This window comes from Salvelinus namaycush, chromosome 21 (assembly GCF_016432855.1).
Source record: "Salvelinus namaycush isolate Seneca chromosome 21, SaNama_1.0, whole genome shotgun sequence".
In the NCBI taxonomy this organism is placed as follows: Eukaryota; Metazoa; Chordata; class Actinopteri; order Salmoniformes; family Salmonidae; genus Salvelinus; species Salvelinus namaycush.
In genome coordinates, this window is record NC_052327.1 from 32,591,169 (window position 1) to 32,614,471 (window position 23,303).

At 42.1% G+C, this 23,303-nt stretch overlaps 2 protein-coding genes across 4 annotated transcripts; both read left to right on the forward strand.

Moving 5' to 3' along the window:
- The first annotated feature begins 1,178 nt into the window (after nt 1-1,178).
- Nucleotides 1,179-16,842, forward strand: gtf3c6 (general transcription factor IIIC, polypeptide 6, alpha). 2 transcript variants are annotated; one of them, XM_039017587.1, is made up of 7 exons: nt 1,179-1,283; nt 14,946-15,026; nt 15,135-15,198; nt 15,592-15,636; nt 15,732-15,842; nt 16,284-16,466; nt 16,691-16,842. In XM_039017587.1, the coding sequence occupies exons 1-6, from the start codon at nt 1,260-1,262 to the stop codon at nt 16,424-16,426; spliced, it is 468 nt and encodes a 155-aa protein (XP_038873515.1). In that variant the 5' UTR covers nt 1,179-1,259; the 3' UTR covers nt 16,427-16,466; nt 16,691-16,842. The 2 variants fall into 2 exon arrangements, with proteins under 2 accessions (XP_038873515.1, XP_038873514.1); XM_039017586.1 differs by lacking the exon at nt 16,691-16,842 and having other exon boundaries at nt 16,284-16,537.
- Nucleotides 16,843-16,982: 140 nt separating this feature from the next.
- Nucleotides 16,983-19,848, forward strand: LOC120066301 (calumenin-B-like). Of its 2 annotated transcripts, XM_039017590.1 has the most exons (8): nt 17,003-17,114; nt 17,238-17,303; nt 17,641-17,867; nt 17,978-18,171; nt 18,287-18,453; nt 18,565-18,625; nt 18,775-18,974; nt 19,060-19,848. In XM_039017590.1, exons 3-8 carry the CDS (start codon nt 17,644-17,646, stop codon nt 19,162-19,164), a joined length of 951 nt encoding a protein of 316 aa, XP_038873518.1. In that variant the 5' UTR covers nt 17,003-17,114; nt 17,238-17,303; nt 17,641-17,643; the 3' UTR covers nt 19,165-19,848. The 2 variants fall into 2 exon arrangements, with proteins under 2 accessions (XP_038873516.1, XP_038873518.1); XM_039017588.1 differs by lacking the exon at nt 17,238-17,303 and having other exon boundaries at nt 16,983-17,114.
- Nucleotides 19,849-23,303: the final 3,455 nt, after the last annotated feature.

Below are 23,303 nucleotides of genomic sequence, written 5' to 3' on the forward strand. Positions count from 1 at the left end.
GAGATGTCTCGTTGCGTGAGGCAAATGGTGGTCATACCAGATACTGACTGGTTTTCTGATCCATGCACCACGCCCCTACTTTTTCTTTTTGTAAGTATCTATGACCAACAGATGCATATCTGTATTCCCAGTCATGTGAAATCCATAGATTAGGTCCTAATTAATGTATTTACATTGACTGATTTTCTTATATGAACTGTAACTCAGTAAAATCTGAGGTTCAACCTGCTCTTAAAGACCCACATGGTGTGCATGCCTTTGTTCAAGCGCAGTTCTACCACAGGAGGCTGCTGAAGGGAGGACAGCTCATAATAATAGTTGGAATAGAGTCAATGGAATGGTATCAAACACATGTTTGATACCATTCCCATTATTCCGTTCCAGCCATTACTAAGAGCCCGTCCTCCCCAATTAAGGTACCACCGGCCACCTGTGAGTTCTGCCATAGTGTTTCTACTAATAAGCTGATTAGTAGAATCAGGTGTGGTAAAATGGGGCTTGAACATGAAGCCAACCCTGATACAAAATACAAACTGCCGGGAAACATCCATAAAAAGGTGAGTCATTAGACAAGTACAAAAGCACAAACAACTTGAAATAAACACAATTCAATTTATAGAATTACTAGTCTTACGTTGAAAACTGGCATAAATCTATGAAATTCAAACTTTTGCTAATATAAATGTAATGTACAGAATAATGTGTATGAAATGTGGCTGCAAAATGAGCAGTGCCACTGCTGGGGGTGTAAACTCTGGAAAGCTGAAGTGCTCCTGAGTAGAATGGACCACCCTTTTACAGCGACACAAAGTACAGACAATTGTGTACGGAGCAATATGGAAAAACTATTGGATTTAAGCTGATTGGCCGCCAAATGAGCAGCGAAGCTCCACTTGATGTACACTCTGTGCATTTGTAAATATAAAAGTGCTCCTGGGGAGAATGGACCCACCTTTTACTGCGACACAAGTACAGATAATGTTGAACCGGTGCAATAAATGTTAGGAGTATTTTTAAGATAATTTTTTTTTTTTTTTTTTTTGGATTGTTCTTTGTATGATAACTAGTATAACAGATATCGATATTTTTGCACATTTGTCATCATTTTCGCCGTAATTATTCATTAAACAGGAAAGGACTTGTATTCTGAAGGAGTGCCAAACTCTGTGACCAGGAAGTACTTAGTTATTATTGCCTGTTTCACAGCGGTGTGGGTCTTTGTTTATTATTCCCGGCAGTTTCTTATCAAGCATCGTGAAATGGAAGACGAATGGGAGGAGGAGGTAAGACCAAAGTGTAGTTGTCGTAACAGATAGTGACTTTGCTTATTCGTCTCTGATTCCCCATGAAACGTCACTGGCACAGAATGAGAGCAGTTTGTGAAGTGACTACATAAAATTGGCATTCCAGACGGAGTACTTTGGTTGGGTGATGTAACCATTTATTGCCGAATATAAAATAAAAATTAGCAATCCATTTGATTTACCGAACAAATGTGCAGAGAGGTGTATTACAAGCTGATCTAGTGAGAAGGTAAGAACCATATGCTCTCTCCTTCAACCTCTGAACTAACACTTCCTGTTCACGTGGTTACATGTGAGTGCTCCAATCACCAATGGTGCTTCTCAATAATCTATCCTACCTCCTGAAGTGTACACTTGTTCACTACTTCCCACAAATGCTTAATGTTTTTTCTTGCACGCCGCCTCTCCCTCTGCCAGCGTGTTCCACATGACGTTGTCAGGCTGAACAGGGATTCAGGAAGGGGAATGCAGCTTTTTGATAGATGGCGTCCCTCAAGGAGGCAAGAAAGAGATTTCTATTCAGAAATGTAGAGTTTTAACTAGGAGTCGTTTAATAAGATGAGGTTGAATTTGAATCTGAAGATGGCGGAAAAGAATGAGATGGTGTGTCGAAGAATATTGTTGTCAAGTACAAACAGAGTGAGCCGTACGCCATACTGAGTTCTGGCAGTGAAATTAATAAGGGCCAATTAAGTGACGTGGATGGTGTGGTGAAGAGCTCGGAGTACGACCCTTGCGTGGATGGACATGATAAAGAAGAATCTGGTCCAGTAGGAGTACATTTCTGGGAGAGTGGATCCTTGCTCTACTTGTGGTTTCAGAGTGGGTGGGAAATAAGTTAGGTGTAGTTGAATCAGTGAAGGTAACCCGTAGTGGACTGATAGTTTTTTGTGTTACTTCCGCCCAGATGGACTCGGCACTCACTTAACAGGTTAAGATCTGTTTCTTGCTTTGCTCTTAGGAGCAGGGCACCATTGAAATGAGTGATTTTTGGGGTAGCGTTAAGTGTGGAGGTGGAGCAGTTGAACATTCCTGGTGTTTGTGATGGCCGTCGTTTGGTGCGCTGCAGACCCAGTGGTGAAACAGAGGTGTCAGTCTGTCTTTTTGAGTCTCTACCTGAAAAAGTAATGTTAGGATATATCAGTTATCCTGTTAGAGCTGTTGTGTAGAACCCACTGTGATGTTTCAGGTGCCATGTTTATTGTCGCAGCAGTTTGTAGGAGGGAGATTCCAAGATGTGGGAAGTGTGCTGGAGGGCATAGGACAGAGGATTATGTAGTTTAAGTGGATAAAGTTGTGTGTGTCAACTGCAGGGGTTCCCATGTTGCAGGGGATTGGAAGTGTCCCGTGCGAGTGAGGCAGGTTGAGGTGGTCAGAACAGTGCAGAAAGTGTTGTATGCTGAGGCAGTGAAGAAAGTAGAGGAGGATGGTTTAAGGGTGAGGGATCCCTGTGAGTAGTAGATGTGTGCCAGCACACAGGGATAGGCCAATGAGTGATCTATGCTTTAGTAAGGTTGGCTTCTTAGCATTCATAGCAATAGTTATTAACTGTACTGCAGAATGAAATTAAAATTACAGAAAATGGAATGGGGTAGTTGGTTTTTAATGAGTTGGAAGGGTTTTTTATTTTTATAACATTTTTCCTTTTCCCATTTTGTATCAGAAGGTATAATGGATTTATACTATAGTCCAGTTGGGGGTGGTAATGCAACATATTTTGGTATTTTATTAGGATCCCCATTAGCTGTTGCGAAAGCCACAGCTACTCGTCCTGGGGTCCACACAGAACATGAAACATTACATAATACAGAAAATTAATAGACAAGAACAGTTCAAAGATAGAACTATATACATTTAAAAGTGGCACGCATAACCTACACGTCAATACATACAAACAAAATATCTAGGTTAAATAGGGGAGAAGCGTGAAGTGTTGCTTTCTGTTTTTTGAAACAAGGTTTGCTGTTCATTTGAGAAATATGAGATGGAAGGGAGTTCCATGCAATAATGGCTCTATATAATACTGTACGCTTTCTTGAATTTGTTCTGGATTTGGGGACTATGAAAAGACCCCTGATGGCATGTCTGCTCTGGTAAGTATGTGTGTCAGAGCTAGGGTTGGAAACTTTCCTGGAAATTTTCCATGGGAAGTTAAGCCTGGGAATTTTGCTTGAATTCATCAAAAAGGTTATCTTATAACGGGGAACTTTTTTTGTGGGATACACATAAGGCAATTCTAGGTCTTGTGGCATATTTTGGTTAAACTATCCCCAATTCAATGGAATTGTAACCCTCTGCATGCACAGTGCATTCTTCCATCACATGTACAGCTTATTCTCAAGATCTTGCACACTAATGAGATGCTATTGAGTCCACACTGCTACTGTCTGAGCCAAGGACTACATGCGTTCTGGTAAGTTTTTATTACAATACTGGGTGGGGTGAATATGTTTTATTTGACATAATTTTTTTGTAAAGTAGTAAATAGTAGCCTACAGCAAAGTGTGTTTAAATCATTTCTAACTTGTTAGCAATTTCTGCTAGTTAGTTTTTGCTACCATGTGGGTTTTAGCTTGCTTGAGCCTGCTAACTGAGGAGTGTCAATTCACCTGTTTCCATATATCGTTCATTTTAAAACAACTTTAAAACATCTTACAAAGGAGTTGTTTAATCTAACTGCTTAACTATTTACCTGTACATGGAATTGTATTGTTTTTTTTACTAATTTTTTTCTAATCTTTACAGGAAAATGCCACGGGCACTATCTAATGTGTGGCGACATTTCACTGCAGCTAATGTAGGAAAAGCTGTGTATGTACATTTGCAAATACTGTGGCAAATCATATGTGAAGAATGCAACAAAGATGCAAAATCATCTGGCCAAGTGCATAAAGTTCCCTCAGCGCTCACAACAAGCAACCTCTGACAAAAGTCCCTCTACTTCTATTCAAGGTGAAAATGATGAATCAGACACCTTATCGGTAGCAACAGCTCACGATCCTTTTGGAATCAGAATTTTTTTTGACTCAATGGAGCAACTTGGTCAGAGAAATGCTGATGAATGTCTTGCTCGAGCTGTGTATGCAACTGGTTCACCTTTGATGCTCACAGGCAATGTGTATTGGAAGAGATTTCTGAATGTTGTTCTCCCTGCATACACCCCTCCAACCAGACATGCTTTATCTACTCATTTGCTGGATGCAGAGTTCAAGGGAAGGTCAAGCAAATCATAGAGAAAGCAGACTGGATTGCAATCATCTCTGATGGGTGGTCAAATGTTCGTGGGCAAGGAATAATTAACTACATAATCTCAACCAGTATTCTACAAGCGCACAGACACAAGGGACAACAGACACACCGGTCTCTACATTGCAGATGAGCTGAAGGCAGTCATCAATGACTTGGACCACAGAAGGTATTTGCACTGATGACAGACAATGCTGCGAACATGAAGGCTGCTTGGTCTAAAGTGGAGGAGTCCTACCCTCACATCACACCCATTGGCTGTGCTGCTCATGCATTGAATCTGCTCATCAAGGACATCATACAAGAGAGCCAAGGAAATGGTTAGGTATGTGAACAGTCATCAAGTTATAGCAGCAATCTACCTCACCAAGCAAAGTGAGAAGTATAAGAGCACCACATTGAAGCTGTCCGGCAACACCCATCGGGGTGGTGTTGTCATCATGTTTGACAGTTTCCTGGAGGGGAAGGAGTCTCTCCAAAATATGGCCATATCACAGTCTGCCGATATGGACAGCCTCATCAAGACGATTCTCCTGGATGATGTATTTTGGGAGAGAGTGGTAAGCAGTCTGAAACTCCTGAAACCTTAGCCATTGCACAGATTGAGGGAGACAATGCCATCCTGTCTGACGTTCAGACTCTGCTTGCAGATGTAAGGGAATAAATCTGTACTGCCCTGCCCACTTCACTGTTGCTCCAAGCAGTGGAAACTGCAGTTCTGAAATGCATCAAAAAGCGTGAAGACTTCTGCCTGAAGCCCATACACGCTGCAGCGTACATGTTGGACCCCACGTATGCTGGCAAGAGCATCCTGTCTGGTGCAGAGATCAACAAGGCCTATGGTGTCATCACTACCGTGTCTCGCCACCTTGGCCTGGATGAGGGCAAGGTTCTTGGCAGTCTGGTGAAGTACACTTCCAAGCAAGGGCTTTGGGATGGAGATGCAATATGGCAGTCGTGCCAACATATCTCATCAGCCACCTGGTGGAAGGGACTGAGGCTCTTTCCCCTGTTGCCTCCATCATCCTCCAAATCCTACCAACATCAGCCGCCTCAGAGCGCAACTGGTCCTTGTTTGGGAAAACACACACCAAAGCACGCAACAGGCTGACCAATACAAGGGTTGAAAAATCTGTGGCCACCTGGGCAAATTTGAGGCTTTTTGAGCCTGACAACAAGCCATCCTCAACAAGGTTGGAAAGTGACAGTGAAGATGAGGCCTCAAAGTCTGATGTTCTAGACGTGGACATTGGGGAGGTCCAGGGAGAAGACATGGAAGCCTGAGAGGAAGACAACCAAAGCTTTAGTTTCTAGACTATCATTTTACAGATGCATGTTAAATGTTTTTGCGAGATGCGATGGATCATTGGGATCATTCAATGTTCCCTTTTGTTGTTCAGTGAAATCCCATGTTAAGAGTCAACTCATTTAAAGTTCAATTCGTAACTAAATAGTTATTTTTTTCTATTGGAAGGATTTAATCATTTGCAATTATGTTTACTTGTGATAAGGTAAAAGGTTTATGTTTCTGTCTCTATGATATGGTAAATATATCCAATGCAAGAAACATCGACATTTTAACTGGCATAAATATTCATTTACATATATTTCCTTTAATTCCCATATTTTCCTGTTAATTCACACGGAAAGTTTCCACCTCTGAATATTCCCCAAAATGTGAATCCCTAGTCAGAGCTGTGCGTAAGTTGAATATTGCAAACAATTTGGAATTTTCATCACATTAAGGTTTCTTATAAAAAGAAGAGATGCAGTCAGTCTCTCAACTCTTAGCCAGAGAGACTGGGATGCATAGTATTTATATTAGCCCTCTGATTACAATGAAGAGCAAGATGTGCCGCTCTGTTCTGGGCCAGCTGCAGCTTAACTAGGTCTTTCTTAGCAGCACTTGACCACATGGCTGGACAATAATAAAGATAAGACAAATCTAGAGCCTGCAGGACTTACTTTGTGGAGTGTGGTGTCAAAAACATAGAACATTTCTTTATTACGGACAGACCTCTCCCCACCTTTACAACCATTGAATCTACAGTGGCTTGCGAAAGTATTCACCCTTGTTGGCATTTGTCCTGTTTTGTTGCCTTACAACCTGGAATTAAAATAGATTTTTTTGGGGGGGGGGTTGTATCATTTGATTTACACAACATGCCTACCACTTTGAAGATGCTAAATATTTTTTATTGTGAAACAAACAAGAAATAAGACAAAAAAACAGAACTTGAACGTAACTATTCATCCCCCCCAAAGTCAATACTTTGTAGGGAGCATTTTTAAATAATGGATTTAATGGTGCTGCGTGGGATGTTCAAAGTTTCTGATATTTTTTTATAACCCAACCCTGATCTGTACTTCTCCACAACTTTGTCCCTGACCTGTTTGGAGAGCTCCTTGGTCTTCATAGTGCTGCTTGCTTGTTGGTGCTCCTTGCTTAGTGGTGTTGCAGACTCTGCGGCCTTTCAGAACAGGTGTGTATATACTGAGATCATGTGACCGGTCATGTGACACTTAGATCCACACAGGTGGATTTTTTTTTTTTTACTAATCATGTGACTTCTGAGGGTCATTGGTTCCAGCAGATCTTATTTAGGGTCTTGATAGCAAAGGGGATGAATACATATGCACCCACGCAGTTTTTTTTATTTTTTAGAATTTTCTGAAACTTTTAACTTCACCAATTTGGACTATTTTGTGAATGTTCATTACATGAAATCCAAATAAAAATCTATTAAAATTACAGGTTGTAATGCAACAAAATAGGAAAAACACAATGGGGGGTGAATACTTTTGCAAGGCACTGTATATGTTTTGACTATGACAGTTTACAATCTAAGGTAACACCAAGTAATTTAGTCTCCTCAACTTGTTCAACAGCCACACCATTCATTACCAGATTCAGCTGAGGTCTGGAACTTAAGGAATGATTTGTACCAAATACAATGCTCTTAGTTTAAGAGATGTTCAGGACCGGTTCATTAGTGGACACCCATTCCAAAATAGACTGCACCTCCTTGTTAAGGGTTTCAGTGACTTCATTAGCTGTGGTTGCTGCTGCGTATATGGTTGAATCATCAGCATACATGGACACACAGGCTTTGTTTAATGCCAGTGGCAGGTCATTGGTAAAAATAGAAAAGAGTAGAGGGTCTAGAGAAATGCACCACGCGGAATGACTTTGGCTTCCCTCCAGGCCTGAGGACAAACACCTTCCTCTAGACTTCGATTAAATATATGACAGATAGGAGTGGTTATAGACTCAGCTACCATCCTCAGTAGTCTTCCATCTAAATTGTCAATGCCAGGTTTGTCATTATTGATCAATAACAATTTTTCCACCTCTCCCAAACTAACTTTACAAAATTCTAACTTAAAATGCTTTTCTTTCCTATTTTTTTAAATTAATGAATACGATGGCTCACTGTTTGTTGCCATTTCCTTCTAAAGTTTACACACTTTGCCAATGAAATAATTATTAGAATAACTGCCAACATCAAATGGTCTTGTGATAAGTCATCTGATTCGATGAAAGATGCAGTTGAATGTCTTTCTGTCCATAATTTAAAGTACTCAAGTTTTATATAATTGATCGTGGTTTCATAATATAGTTTATTTTTAAATTTAGTCACATAAGTCTCAATTTGCAGTAAGTCAGCCAGTTAGATGTGCAGCCAGACTTATTAGCCACTCCTTTTACCCCATCTCTTTCAACCATACAGTTTTTCAATTCCTCATCAATCCATTGAGCCTTAACAGTTCTAATAGTCAGTTTCTGACTAGGTGCATGTTTATCAATAATTTGAAGAAGCAATTTCATAAATTCATTCATAAATTCATTAAGTGCAGTATCTAGATGCTCCTTAATAATCACATCAGACCAACACATTCTTTACATCATCCACATAAGAGTCACAGCAAAATCTTTTGTGTTCTTTTATATACTATTTTAGGCCCAGATTTTGGAACAATGATTCTTCTAGATATAGCCATTATATTGTGATCACTGCTTCCAATGGGTAAGGATACAGCTGGAACAAAGTTCTACAGTATTAGTAAAAATGTGATCAATACACGTGGATGACCTTGTTCCTGTAGTGTTTGTAAACACCCTGGTAGGTTGATTAATAACCTGAACCAGATTACAGGCACTGGTTAGAGTGAGAAGCGTCCTCTTGAGCAGACAGCTTGATGAAAACCAGTCAATATTCCGGTCCCCAAGAAAGTAGGCCTCTCTGTTTACGTCACATATACTATCAAGCATTGCACACATACTATTTAGATACTGACTCTCAGCACTTGGTGGCCTATAGCAATACCCCAAAATAATAGGCTTTAGATGAGGCAGGTGAACCTGCAGGCGCAACACTTCAATAACACTTGACATAAGATCTTCTCTAAGCATTACAGGGATATGGCTCTGTGTGTGCATATCTCAGTGCCTTCGGAAAGTATTCAGAGCCCAGACTTTTGTCACATTTTGTTACGTTACAGCCTTATTCTAAGATTGCTGAGGATTTTTATTTATTTAATCAATCAACACACTACCCAATAATGACAAAGCGAAAATAGGTTTTTAGAAAACAAAAAAAGAGATACCTTATTTACATAAATATTCAGACCCTTGCTATGGAACTCGAAATTGAGCGCAGGTGAGTCCTGTTTCCATTGATCATCCTTGAGATGTTTATACAACTTGATTGGAGTCCACCTGTGGTAAATTTAATTGTTGGACATGATTTGGAAAGGAACACATCTGTCTATATAAGGTCCCACAGTTGACAGTGCATGTCAGAGCAATAACCAAGCCATGAGGTCGAAGGAATTGTCCGTAGGGCTCCGAGACAGGATTGTGTCAATGCACAGATCTGGGGAGGGGTACTAAAGAATTTCTGCAGCATTGAATGTCCCCAAGAACACAGTGGCCTCCATCATTATTAAATGAAGGAAGTTTGGAACCACCAAGACTCTTCATAGAGCTGGTCAAACTGAGCAATTGGGGAGAAGGGCCTTGGTCACGGAGGTGACCAAGAACCCGAAGGTCACTCTGACAGAGCTCTAGAGTTCCTTTGTGGAGATGGTTGTGCTTCTGGAAGGTTCTCCCATCTCTGCAGCACTCCACCAATCAGGCCTTTATGGTAGAGTGGCCAGACGGAAGCCACTCCTCAGTAAAAGGCACATCACAGCCCGCTTGGAGTTAGCCGAATGACACCTAAAGACTCTCAGACCATGAGAAACAAGATTATCTGATCTGATGAAACCAAGATTACTCTTTGGCCTGAATGCCGAGCATCAAGTCTGGAGTAAACCTGGCACCATCCCTACGGTGAAGCATGGTGGTGGCAGCATCATGCAGTGTTTTTCCCCCTGTGGCAGGGACTGGGAGACTAGTCAGGATCGAGGGAAAAATGAATGGAGCAAAGTACAGAGAGATCCTTGATGAAAACCTGCTCCAGAGCGCTCAGGACCTCAGACTGGTGCAAAGTTTCACTTTCCAACGGGACAATGACCCTAAGCACACAGCCAAGACAACGCAGGAGTGGCTTCGGGACAAGTCTCTGAATGTCCTTGAGTAGCCCAGCAAGAGCCCGGACTTGAACCCGATCGAACATCTCTGGAGAGACCAGATAATAGCTGTGCAGCAATGCTCCCTATCCAACCTGACAGAGCTTGAGAGGATCTGCAGAGAAGAATGGGAGAAACTCCCCAAATAAAAGTGTGCCAAGCTTGTTGCGTCATACCCACGAAGACTCGAGGCTGTAATTGCTGCCAAAAGTGTACTGAGTAAGGGTCTAAATACTTATGTAAATTTGATATTTCTGTTCTAAAAAACTGTTTTTGCTTTGTAATTATGGGGTATTGTGTATAGATTGAGGTTTTTTATTTATTTAATCCATTTTATAACAAGGCTGTAATCTAACAAAATGTGGAGAAAGTCAATGGGTCTGAATACTTTCCGAAAGTCCTGTGTGTGTTATATACACTGCTCAAAAAAATAAAGGGAACACTTAAACAACACAATGTAACTCCAAGTCAATCACACTTCTGTGAAATCAAACTGTCCACTTAGGAAGCAACACTGATTGACAATACATTTCACATGCTGTTGTGCAAATGGAATAGACAACAGGTGGAAATTATAGGCAATTAGCAAGACACCCCCAATAAAGGAGTGGTTCTGCAGGTGGTGACCACAGACCACTTCTCAGTTCCTATGCTTCCTGGCTGATGTTTTGGTCACTTTTGAATGCTGGCGGTGCTTTCACTCTAGTGGTAGCATGAGACGGAGTCTACAACCCACACAAGTGGCTCAGGTAGTGCAGCTCATCCAGGATGGCACATCAATGCGAGCTGTGGCAAGAAGGTTTGCTGTGTCTGTCAGCGTAGTGTCCAGAACATGGAGGCGCTACCAGGAGACAGGCCAGTACATCAGGAGACGTGGAGGAGGCCGTAGGAGGGCAACAACCCAGCAGCAGGACCGCTACCTCCGCCTTTGAGCAGGAGGAGCACTGCCAGAGCCCTGCAAAATGACCTCCAGCAGGCCACAAATGTGCATGTGTCTGCTCAAACGGTCAGAAACAGACTCCATGAGGGTGGTATGAGGGCCCGACGTCCACAGGTGGGGGTTGTGCTTACAGCCCAACACCGTGCAGGACGTTTGGCATTTGCCAGAGAACACCAAGATTGGCAAATTCGCCACTGGCGCCCTGTGCTCTTCACAGATGAAAGCAGGTTCACACTGAGCACATGTGACAGACGTGACAGAGTCTGGAGACGCCGTGGAGAACGTTCTGCTGCCTGCAACATCCTCCAGCATGACCAGTTTGGCGGTGGGTCAGTCATGGTGTGGGGTGGCATTTCTTTGGGGGGCCGCACAGCCCTCCATGTGCTCGCCAGAGGTAGCCTGACTGCCATTAGGTACCGAGATGAGATCCTCAGACCCCTTGTGAGACCATATGCTGGTGCGGTTAGCCCTGGGTTCCTCCTAATGCAAGACAATGCTAGACCTCATGTGGCTGGAGTGTGTCAGCAGTTCCTGCAAGAGGAAGGCATTGATGCTATGGACTGGCCCGCCCGTTCCCCAGACCTGAATCCAATTGAGCACATCTGGGACATCATGTCTCGCTCCATCCACCAACGCCACGTTGCACCACAGACTGTCCAGGAGTTGGCGGATGCTTTAGTCCAGGTCTGGGAGGAGATGCCTCAGGAGACCATCCGCCACCTCATCAGGAGCATGCCCAGGCGTTGTAGGGAGGTCATACAGGCACGTGGAGGCCACACACACTACTGAGCCTCATTTTGACTTGTTTTAAGGACATTACATCAAAGTTGGATCAGCCTGTAGTGTGGTTTTCCACTTTAATTTTGAGTGTGACTCCAAATCCAGACCTCCATGGGTTGATAAATTTGATTTCCATTGATCATTTTTGTGTGATTTTGTTGTCAGCACATTCAACTATGTAAAGAAAAAAGTATTTAATAAGAATATTTCATTCATTCAGATCTAGGATGTGTTATTTTAGTGTTCCCTTTATTTTTTTTAGCAGTGTATATTACACACAGTTGAAGTCGGAAGATTACATACACTTAGGTTGGAGTCATTAAAACTCGTTTTTCAACAACTCCACAAATTTTTTGTTAACAAACTATAGTTTTGGCAAGTAGGTTAGGACATCTACTTTGTGCATGACACAAGTAATTTTTCCAACAATTGTTTACAGACAGATTATTTCACTTAACTCATTGTATCACAATTCCAGTGGGTCAGAAGTGTACATACACTAAGTTGACTGTGCCGCAGCTTGGAAAATTCCAGAAAATTATGACATGACTTTAGAAGCTTCCGATAGGCTAATTGACATCATTTGAGTCAATTGGAGGTGTACCTGTGGATGTATTTCAATGCCTACCTTCAAACTCAGTGCCTCTTTGCTTCACATCCATGGGAAAATCAAAAGAAATCAGCCAAGACCTCAGAAAATAAATTGTAGACCTCCACAAGTCTGGTTCATCCTTGGGAGAAATTTCCAAACGCCTGAAGGTACCAGGCCGCTCAGCCTGAAAGGCATCTCAAAACCGCCATTAAAAAAAACAGACTACGGTTTGCAACTGCACATGGAGACAAAGATCGTACTTTCTGGAGAAATGTCCTCTGGTCTGGAGAAACAAAAATAGAACTGTTTGGCCATAATGACCATCGTTATGTTTGGAGGAAAAAGGGGGAGGCTTGCAAGCCGAAGAACACCATCCCAACCATGAAGCACGGCGGTGGCAGCATCATGTTGTGGGGGTGCTTTGCTGCAGGAGGGACTGGTGCACTTCACAAAATAGATGGCATCATGAGGATGGAAAAAGATGTGGATATATTGAAGCAACATCTCAAGACATCAGTCAGGAAGTTAAAGCTTGGTCGCAAATGGGTGTTCCAAATGGACAATGACCCCAAATCATACTTCCAAAGTTGTGGCAAAATGGCTTAAGGACAACAAAGTCAAGGTATTGGAGGGGCCATCACAAAGCCCTGACCTCAACCTTATAGAACATTTGTGGGCAGAACTGAAAAGCGTGTGCGAGCAAGGAGGCCTACAAACCTGACTCCGTTAGACCAGCTCTGTCAGGAGGAATGGGCCAAAATTTACCCAACTTATTGTGGGAAGCTTGTTGAAGGCTACCTAAAACGTTTCACCCAAGTTTAACAATTTAAAGGCAATGCTACCAAATACTAATTGAGTGTATGTAAACTTCTGACCCACTGTGAATGTGATGAAATAAATAAATCCTTCTCTCTACTATTTTTCTGACAGTTCACATTCTTAAAATAAATTGGTGATCCTAACTGACCCAAGACAGGGAATTTTTACTAGGATTAAATGTCAGGAATTGTGAAAAACTGAGTTTAAATGTATTTGGCTAAGGTGTATGTAAACTTCCGACTTCAACTGTGTATATACACACAGTACCAGTCAGAAGTTTGGACACCTAATCATTCCAGGGTTTTTATATTATTTTTTACTACATTCTACATTGTAGAATAATAGTGAAGATATCGAAACTGAAATAACATATATGGAATCATGTAGCAACCAAAAAAGTGTTAAAACAAATCAAAATATATTTGAGATTCTTCAAATAGCCACCATTTGCCTTGATGACAGCTTTGCACGCTCTTGGCATTTTCTCAAATAGCTTCACCTGGAATGCTTTTCCAACAGCTTTTGGGAGGGAGGGTGGACAAATTGCCTGTCATATCAGATGTAAGCAATGTCCCCACACGCTCTGACAGCTTTCATGGCCCGGGATAAGTTATTTTCTCTTCTGGCCGACAGCTTCAGGATAGTTCTCGTTGAGGAAGATGTATGTTCCCCTCAAGATCTTGGCTCTTTCCAGAATCGCTACCTTGTCCTTGAACCTCAGGAACTTGACGACTATCGGCCTGGGCCTGTCACCTGGGCCGGTGGTGGGTTTTCCAGTCCTGTGGGCACGCTCCATCTCAATCTTCCCGTGGTCCATCTTCAGTTTCTCCAAATAATTTCCTTCTCTTTGTTGTCAGACTCCGTCCAGGTCTCGTAGAGATTCTGCAATTCGGTCTACAACGATGTTCCACCTTGATTGTCCCTCGAGTCTGATTTCTGTCATTAGTTCTGTATGTGAATCCATGATAACAATGTCCTCTTTCAATGACTTTCAAATTGTCATCTTGCCGTTTTCCTGTTCAAACTTATCGAGCTGACCCTGGGAGAACTGCAAACTGTTCTTCAGGTCCTGGACCTCTCTGGTCAGGTTGTACATTTATTTTATTAGTTGACTCCACCAGTATTTGGACACAACACTTGAAGCTATTTTCTTGTTGTTGTAACAACTGCTTGTAGAACTCTGTTTGTTTTTAAAGATCCTTCAATAGAGAGACACCACTGTCCTCAGCGGTACTCCCACCGGCTTTGGTCTTTGCTATTGTAGCAACGTAGGCTACGCTGTTACTCCCCGCAATTCCAGACAGGGCAGGTCGCAGGGAACTGGATGTCAACCGCCTTTAAACTCCCCCGAAGGTTGAAGACTTCCCACAAATCTAAAAGCATTGGATTGGTTGGGCTGGAGGGAGTTTTCACCACATTTCTTATACCATCCAGTAATTTCCTTTCATATCAGTGAAGGGAAATTAACAAGTGCACACTTTGGGAGAAAGAAGAGAGTATTGGGATGCACCCGTAGTGTAGAAATGGCTCCTACAGTATTCTAGAGACCTCTGGTAAGTCTTAGCCAACACATTTTATGGTGGACAATGACATCTAGTGTTTGTTGTGATCAGATACACCCTCTACCATGGAAAAATGACTGAAGACAATTTCTTAAATGTTCTGCCTCTCTCTTTCTCTCTCTTTTTAGGAGCAGTTGGTTGTGGTTGAGCTCTCTGGTATAATTAACTCAGATTTTTTGACCAAGTGTCATGGAACCTGCAAGATACTGGTGAGTGATCTGGCTTCCCTTTCTCGCGCGCTACAGTAGGTAGCAAAGCAAACGTTCAATGAAACCTCTACGTTCCTCCTGTTGATTTTCTTATTTGTTGTATTGAAGGACATTGACAGTGAGCAGCCAATGATGCAGGTGGGAAGATACGTGTTTGCGGGAGAGTATGACGGTAAGTGTATTCATTATTGGTGCATTCTATTTGCTTACGCCTGACAACATATTTGCTGAATGTCTAATGGACCCCTTGCCCCTCCTCCCTATGTACACTTTAGATCTGAAGGGACTGGGCTAATAAAAACAACTCAACATGTCACTTGTTGCATCTTGCCTACTGATAGGTGGAAGAGAGTGTCTAGAGAAGATGGGCTAGGGGTCTGTTTTTAATACAACATTTGTGTTGTGAATTTGGGTTATCCATTTTCCAGTAAAGTACATGTAGTTCTACATGTTTAGGAGTAGTGTTGTTATTAGTGCCCTGTTGTTGTGATACTGAGTTACAGACTGAGTGTCTGTTTAACTCTCTCCTCTCTGGCTCTCTTCTCTCCCCCATATCTCCTGACAGATGCCTTGGGCACCTGTGTGCTCTTCGAGGAGGGACAGTCGAGTGGTGAGTATTGACGAGTGGTGAGTTTCATAGAGATGAACTGATCTTCACTCTAAGTTCTCTCTCCTCTCTTCTCTCTCGTGTGTGTTTTGTTTTAGGGGCAGACCCTGAAGCCAGTCCAGAGCTGAGCTATAAGTGCCACACCGTTAAGAGACTGATGATGCAGAGAACCTTCCTTGCTGAGAAAAAGGAAGGAGACAACAGCTCAGGTTACACACACACAAACACACACACACACAGTGAGCCCTCACGCTCACATACCAACACACACACACACACACACACACACACTGTTGTGCTATGCTCTCTATTTTGGATCAATACTGTGGTCCTCTGGAGCTCAGTTGTTAGAGCATGGCGCTTGCAACAACTGTAAAGTGGGTTTGATTCCTGGGACCACGCATACATAAAAATGTATGCGTGCATGACAATGTCACTTTGGATAAAAGCTTCTGCTAAATGTCATAATTAATGTAATTAAATGTGCCGGGTTGAACCTTTGCTTCTAGTGACTCCATTCAATGCAAATTTTACTGCACAATACCTTTTGTAGCCAAAGTCAAACTTTGAGATGCTTGAATTTAGCTCTGGTTTTTTTATGCGACCTGAAGCTGCTTGAATGTGGCTGTTTGTGTTTGTTGCTGTTGCAGGAGACTTTCAGTTTCAGCCACTGAGTGACGGAATGTCCCCAGCCAGACTCGACTCACTCTCTCACTTCATCCAGAACCCAAAGAGGACCTCCAAGCCAGCAGGGGAAGGGGGAGCACACACGATGGGGCAGAAGACCGGGTAGAGGGGTCAGGCAGGACACTGGCAGCAACTCCATTAATTAGGTTTTACCTCTGATTTGTAATTATATTTTTGTACTGTGTATGTTTTTGAAATAAATATGACGCTTTCTAGACTTGTTGTGTTTGATTACCGTATTCTAGTACTTAATAGATGGGATATTGCCGTATTCTAGTACTTAATAGATGGGATATTTCCTGATTTAGCCTGGAATTGAGAACTGCTTGAATCTCTATTTTATCGTCATCACCTCATTCTTTCATTTCAGAATATCCCCACTCAGTTGGAATGTCAATGATTGATGATGAAATGGGCATGCAGCTTGAGGGGATGCACTCATGCATATCCTACTAATGAACTTGGTTGTGTGATGCAGTTAAAAAACACTAATGTCACAACAAGAAATAAAAGTCAATGTTAGAAAGTTGTTTTGACAATTCCTGACTGATAAGTGCTGCTCTTTTTTTGGGATTGGGGAAAATACTTTAAAACATTACACGCTCATAGCGTGAGGACGTGGCGGTTATTAACCAATCAAAAGGGCGAAGCTGTCCAGAAGTGGAGTAATGGACGAGTGGTATGAAACAAGCTAATCTTAGTACAGGAAACGACTTTACTACGGCGTTGGCGATGGGTGTGTATCCGGAGTAGATGACGTTGACGGTCAAAATCGAAAGACTTCAGAAAGACCGGTGAGTAAAATATCACTTTTACGCCTACCTAAATTCACATTGCATCTCTGTTTTTATCCTGCTAAATTGTTGTAACATTAAAGTTATACACTGACATGAGCAGTGCATTTATTTCATCAACAGATGTCGAGCTAGCAAGCATGCTTATTTGCTAACGTTAGCTTGCTTGCTAACTGGCTGCACAGCAGGGTAAGACTAACATAAAGCCAACTAGCTATCCATGTCATGTAACGTAGCTAGTTCAGACAGAAACGGTGGAGCCACAGATGAGTAGGGGAAACTGAGTTTGTTATAAATATCTTTGGTGGAACTAGCTAACTAGCTACCTCATCACACTGTCACTGATCACGTTGATATCAGGCTATATGTCTAGCTTGCTAAGGCCGTTACAACAGTAACGTTACTATTAGTATGGTTAAACTAAAGATGGTCATGACGAATTCCTGTCGTAAACTAAATGCACTGTCACACTGACATAATCATATTGTTGTTGTAAGCATCTGTCTGTCGTGTGTGTGTGTGTCAGAGTATGGCGCTGCGGCCGTTGGTCATGTGCTTTGCGCTGTGCGTGGTGTATGCCTCCAGTAAACCCACCATCGAGAAGAAGGACCGTGTCATTCATGACGACCTGCTTAGCAACCGCAACCATGACGACGCAGATAACTTTGATTATGACCATGAAGCGTTTCTTGGACAGGATGAGGCCAAGACCTTCGATCAGCTCACACCTGAAGAGAGCAAGGAGAGATTGGGGTAACACACCCACACACAGAAACACAGATGCTGCATCTTGTTTAGAAGTGAGAGAAATAGATTTGTATTGAAAAGATGGATTTACACCCTTCATCTCTCTCTCCCTACAGTATGTTGGTAGAGCGTATAGATGAGGACAGGAATGGTTATGTGTCAGTAGAGGAGATGAAGAAGTGGATCAAACACAGTCAGAAGAGGTGGATCTATGATGATGTGGACCGCCAGTGGAAAGGTCATGACCTTAACGGAGATGGACTGGTGTCCTGGGAGGAGTACACGAATGCTACATACGGATACATACTGGGTACGGACACACACTCTGAAGCGAGTATAAGAATGTAACTTACGACCCCTGACAAGTGCCTTTTTACTGGAAGGTCTGACTTAAACATTTTTAAATTGGTGTGTGTGCCCCTAAGATGATCCAGACCCAGAAGATGGCTTCAGCTACAGACAGATGATGTCACGTGATGAGAGGAGATTCAAAATGGCTGACCTGGACGCTGACCTGAATGCCAATAAAGAGGAGTTTACAGCCTTCCTCCATCCTGAGGAGTATGACCATATGAAGGATATAGTTGTACTGGTGGGTCACACACCCACACACACAGTATTTCTTTTGTAATACAAACATGATTTCTTTATTGTCTAAGGTAGCCAGCCAGTAACATCTTTGTGCCAATACCCTCTCCTGTAGGAGACCATGGAGGACATTGATAAAAACGGAGACGGCTTCATAGATCTGGAGGAGTACATAGGTGAGTTATAACCTGTAGTAACACCTTGAGTACATGAGTGCATTATAACCTGTAATAACACCTGAATCAGTACATGGGGGACACATAGTTATAACATATCAGCATCTCTCTTTTCCTCTTCTCTTCCCTCTCTCCTACCCCTCCTCTAGGTGACATGTATAACCAGGAGGGTGATCCTTCAGAGCCAGAGTGGGTGAAGACAGAACGAGAACAGTTTACTGAGTTCAGAGATAAAAACAAAGATGGCCGCATGGACAGGGAGGAGACCAGAGACTGGATCCTCCCTTCAGACTACGACCATGCAGAGGCAGAAGCCAAACACCTGGTCTACGAGTCAGATAACGACAAGGTGTGTGTTTGCGTGCGTGCGTGCGTGCACCGGAACAGAGCGCATCTAACCAAAGATTGTATTTTCTCTCCCCCTCTCTCTGTAGGACGGCCGTCTGACCAAGGCAGAGATCGTAGAGAAGTATGACCTCTTCGTTGGCAGCCAGGCTACTGACTTTGGAGAAGCCTTGGCAAGACATGATGAATTCTAACCCTCCACTTCCCACACAGGGTTGGGCTCAATTCAGTCATGGAGTTGAAATCCCAATTAAAAAGAAGTGCACTATATGGAGAATAGGGTGACGTTTGGGACGGAGCGTTTCACTCCAATGCCTAGGATAATAATTGGATTTCCTGGCCTATTATAGTGAATACATCACTTTGTACTAAGTAGTGTACGAGTTTGGACATCAAGACACACCTCCTGGTTTGGCTCCACCTCCACCATCCTCTCGTCCAATCCGGACAATGGAAAGGATATACAGTATTTCCTTTGTCTTCGTTTGCAGATCAACTTTGTTTTTGTAAAAAGTGACAGAATACAGATGTTAGTGTTTGTTTTGGTAGCCTTGTTTGAACAATGTGTTAGGTGTGCAATGAAGGGCAGAACTGTGCATCTTGTGGTCATTTCAGTTTTCAATTCAGGAAGTGAGTAAAAATTCAATAGAAAACAAACTGAATTGATCCCAACCCTGGTGTGTGTTCTGCTATGCACTATGATGGGGAGATGTACAGTGCCCTCCACTAATATTGGCACCCTTGGTGAATATGAGCAAACGGGCTGTGAAAAAAAAAAAATGTATTTGTTTATCCTCATGGTCTTTCTTTCAAAATATTCACATAAATCTAACCTTTAATTAAAGTAAAATAATTTGAAAAAAATATAGAGAAAAATATTTGCTTTATGTGTGCCACAATTATTGGCTCCCCTTCATTCAATACTTTGTGTAACCTCCCTTTGTCACAATAACAGCTCTGAGACTTCTCCTATAATACGTAATGAGGTTGGAGAACACATGGCAAGGGATCTGAGACCATTCCTCCAAACAGAATCTCTCCAGATCATTCAGATTCTGAGGTCCACGCTTGTGGACTCTTCAGCTCATCCCACAGGTTTTCTATGGGGTTTAGGCCAGGGAACTAGGATGGCCATGGCAAAACCTTGATTCTGTGGTCAGTGAACCATTTTTGTGTTGATTTTGAGTAGTGCTTTGGATCATGTACTGCTGGAAGGTCCAACCATGGCCCAGTTTATATCTGCTGGTACTTGTCCATGATACCATGTTTCCTAAAAAGTTGTCCAGGGCCTTTGTAAGAAAAACAGCCCCACAACATCAAAGATCCACCACCATACTTCATAGTGGGGATGAGGTACTTTTTTACATGGCTATCTTTCGGTCTATGCCAGACCTACCTCTGGTGTTTGTTTCCAAAAAGCTCTAATTTGGTCTCATCTGACCCTAGTACCCAGTTCCATTGAAAGTTCCAGTAAAGTTTTGCAAAATGTAGGCACTTGAGTTTGTTTGATAGCAAAGGCTATTTTATGGCAACCCTCCCAAACAACTTGTGGTTATGTAGGTGTGTCTGATTGTAGTTTTGGAGACTTTCGGACCCCAAGACCCAACTAACGTCTGCAATTCTCCAGCTGTGATCCTTGGAGATTTTTTTGGCCACTCGACCCATCCTCACTGTGCGTGTGGTCAATATAGACACACGTCCTCTTCCAGGCTGATTGTTAACATCTCCTCTCCAGTTGCTTTAAACTTCTTAATTATTGACCTGATAGTGGAAATAGGCATTTTCAACCATTGAGCTATTTTATTATAGCTATTTCCTGATTTGTGCAGCTCAAAAACCTTTTGTCACATCATTACTGTATTCTCGGGTCTTTCCCATAGTGATTGATGATGGGGATTTGGCCTGTGTGTCACCTCATATTTATACCCCAGTGAAATGGGAATTCATGGCTTACCACTTGTGTTCCTAATCACTCAGGTGAACTTAATGTAAAATATTAACGTGAATATACTTCAGTTAGATTTTACCTATAAGAATTTCTAGGAGTGCCAATAAAGGCTCGAGGGGGTGTAGTATATGGCCAATATACCACGGCTAAGGGCTGTTATTATGCGCAACGCAGAGTGCCTGGATACAGCCCTTGCCGTGGTATATTGGCCATATACCACAAACCCGAGGTGCCTTATTGCCATTATAAACTGGTTACCAACGTAATTAGAACATAAAAAATAAATGTTTTGTCATAACCGTGGTATACGGTCTGATATTCCACAGCTGTCAGCTAATCAGCATTCAGGGCTTGAACCACTCAGTTTATAATTACAAATAATTTGTGGACTGCAAATTGACTGCAATAAGCACAAACACACATTTGACTAAAACATAATCATTTCAAACCTTGCTTACATTTGTATACGATCACGTGTCTATTATGCATGGGTATACTTGGGAACAGATTTCTTAAATCAAAGTCAGTTGGACCTAATTTCCTAGTGTTTTTACAGTCTTATGTATGACAATGTAAAAAAAAATATGTCATTGTTTTTTTTGGCTCAGAAAACTCGGGCTGCTTGCCACCAGTTGGGAAACACTGTTGTAGCTCATGGAGTGGGCCTCATCAAATCCTCATGAAGACTGTTTGGACACGTGCAATACAACATCACCATAGGGACTGGGGTGTGTGTCAGCCAATAGCGGTCCTGTGTGCAGGTTTTAGTTCCTACATGTGTGTAGGAGCTTGGCTCAATTAGGGGTTAGATCAGGATTTTTTTTTTTTTTTACTTCAGTCTGGGCACCCCCTGGGTTGTACATTTCTGATCTAGTACCTGTACTAGCACAACATATTTATAGCCCTGTGTTAGTACAGGGCTTGAACAAAAATGCGAAACCCTGGTGTTTCACTCAAGGACCAGAGTTGCGAAACACTGGATGGGAAACCGAGAGAAACTGAAGGACTCCTCTTTCCTCCTTACTTTCTCTGTTTCTATGTGTGTGTCACTCCACTGAGTGCTTCGTTTTGTTATATTTTGGTATCTACTGAATTCTCTTCTGTACTACACACACACATACTACATATGTTTGGAGGCTTATTAAAGTAAGATTTCCCCTGTCCAGTCTTCCTTAGTTATAGTTGTCAGACTGTATAATAATTGTATAACACCTGATACTTAGTGTATAACCCTCTATAACCACTGTTATTGATCTGGTTCAACTTCCCCTAAACCCTCTGCCATCAGGGCTATATGATAATGACATGAACAGTCATAACTGTTGGTACAAAGTTCGTTTTGATAAACTGACACCAAAAGTAGGACTTTTTATGACATGTTATGTCATGTTTTCAACAGTGTTATTTATGTAGATCTTATGACAGAGGGTTCTAGTAAAGTGTTTCCATTGTCTTTATAAAATATATGTTATAGTAATGTATATGCTATAATAATGTATATGATATAACTGTTTTTTACATGATCAATCCAGCGCTATGCCAATCAGTAGTGATGACCCTGTACATCACCTGTTGCCTTGTTGACAGTGTGTGCTGTTGTCATTCAGATGGAGAAGTGTTTTTCTGATTAAAAGGATGTTGAGGAGGTTTTATACAAGTATAACTAATCATTCTAATTCTAAGGGTGCTGTGTTACCGTTATCAGATAGTTTTAGACCAATCTGAATCAAATCTATTTTACCACATATGTGACAACCAAGACTAGAACCTTGAGGCCAACCTAGACATTTGATTGAATTGCCATTCAGTTTATTTTAAAAATGAACCGGGAAAAAGAATGCAGTTGGGGAATCTTAGAACCTTATCTAAACTAATGACCCTCATATAGCACCTACAATCACTGAATATCTTCACCTTGGACACATTCACCAATCAATACAATGGCTCTGTCTACAGAATATTCGGCAAGGTGAACCAACAGGTTTGAAATCATACTGCTTAACAGAGGTCTGAGTTCTGCGTATGTGTGTGTTAATGTATGTGCGTCAATTGGTGCATCTCTATCTCTGGTCAAGGTGAACTGGGTGGGGCCGGAACTTGATACCAGCGTTGCCGCAGAAACCGCATCCTACAGTTCTAATTCAGGCAGCAGCATCTACACATAGAGTATCGACCTCTGGAAGCACACACACACACACACACAATGCATACCCGGTTTGCAGTATATACATGTGCAATCACACATACAAACAGTAATGTATATGTAGTATATGCATGCACAGGCATACCAGTCATCCAGTTGGAATGTAGATGCTTTCTCCTGCTGAAGTCTCAGTATGCTAACGAGCCTATAAAAAGTCATGTCACCAAACCATGAATATTCAT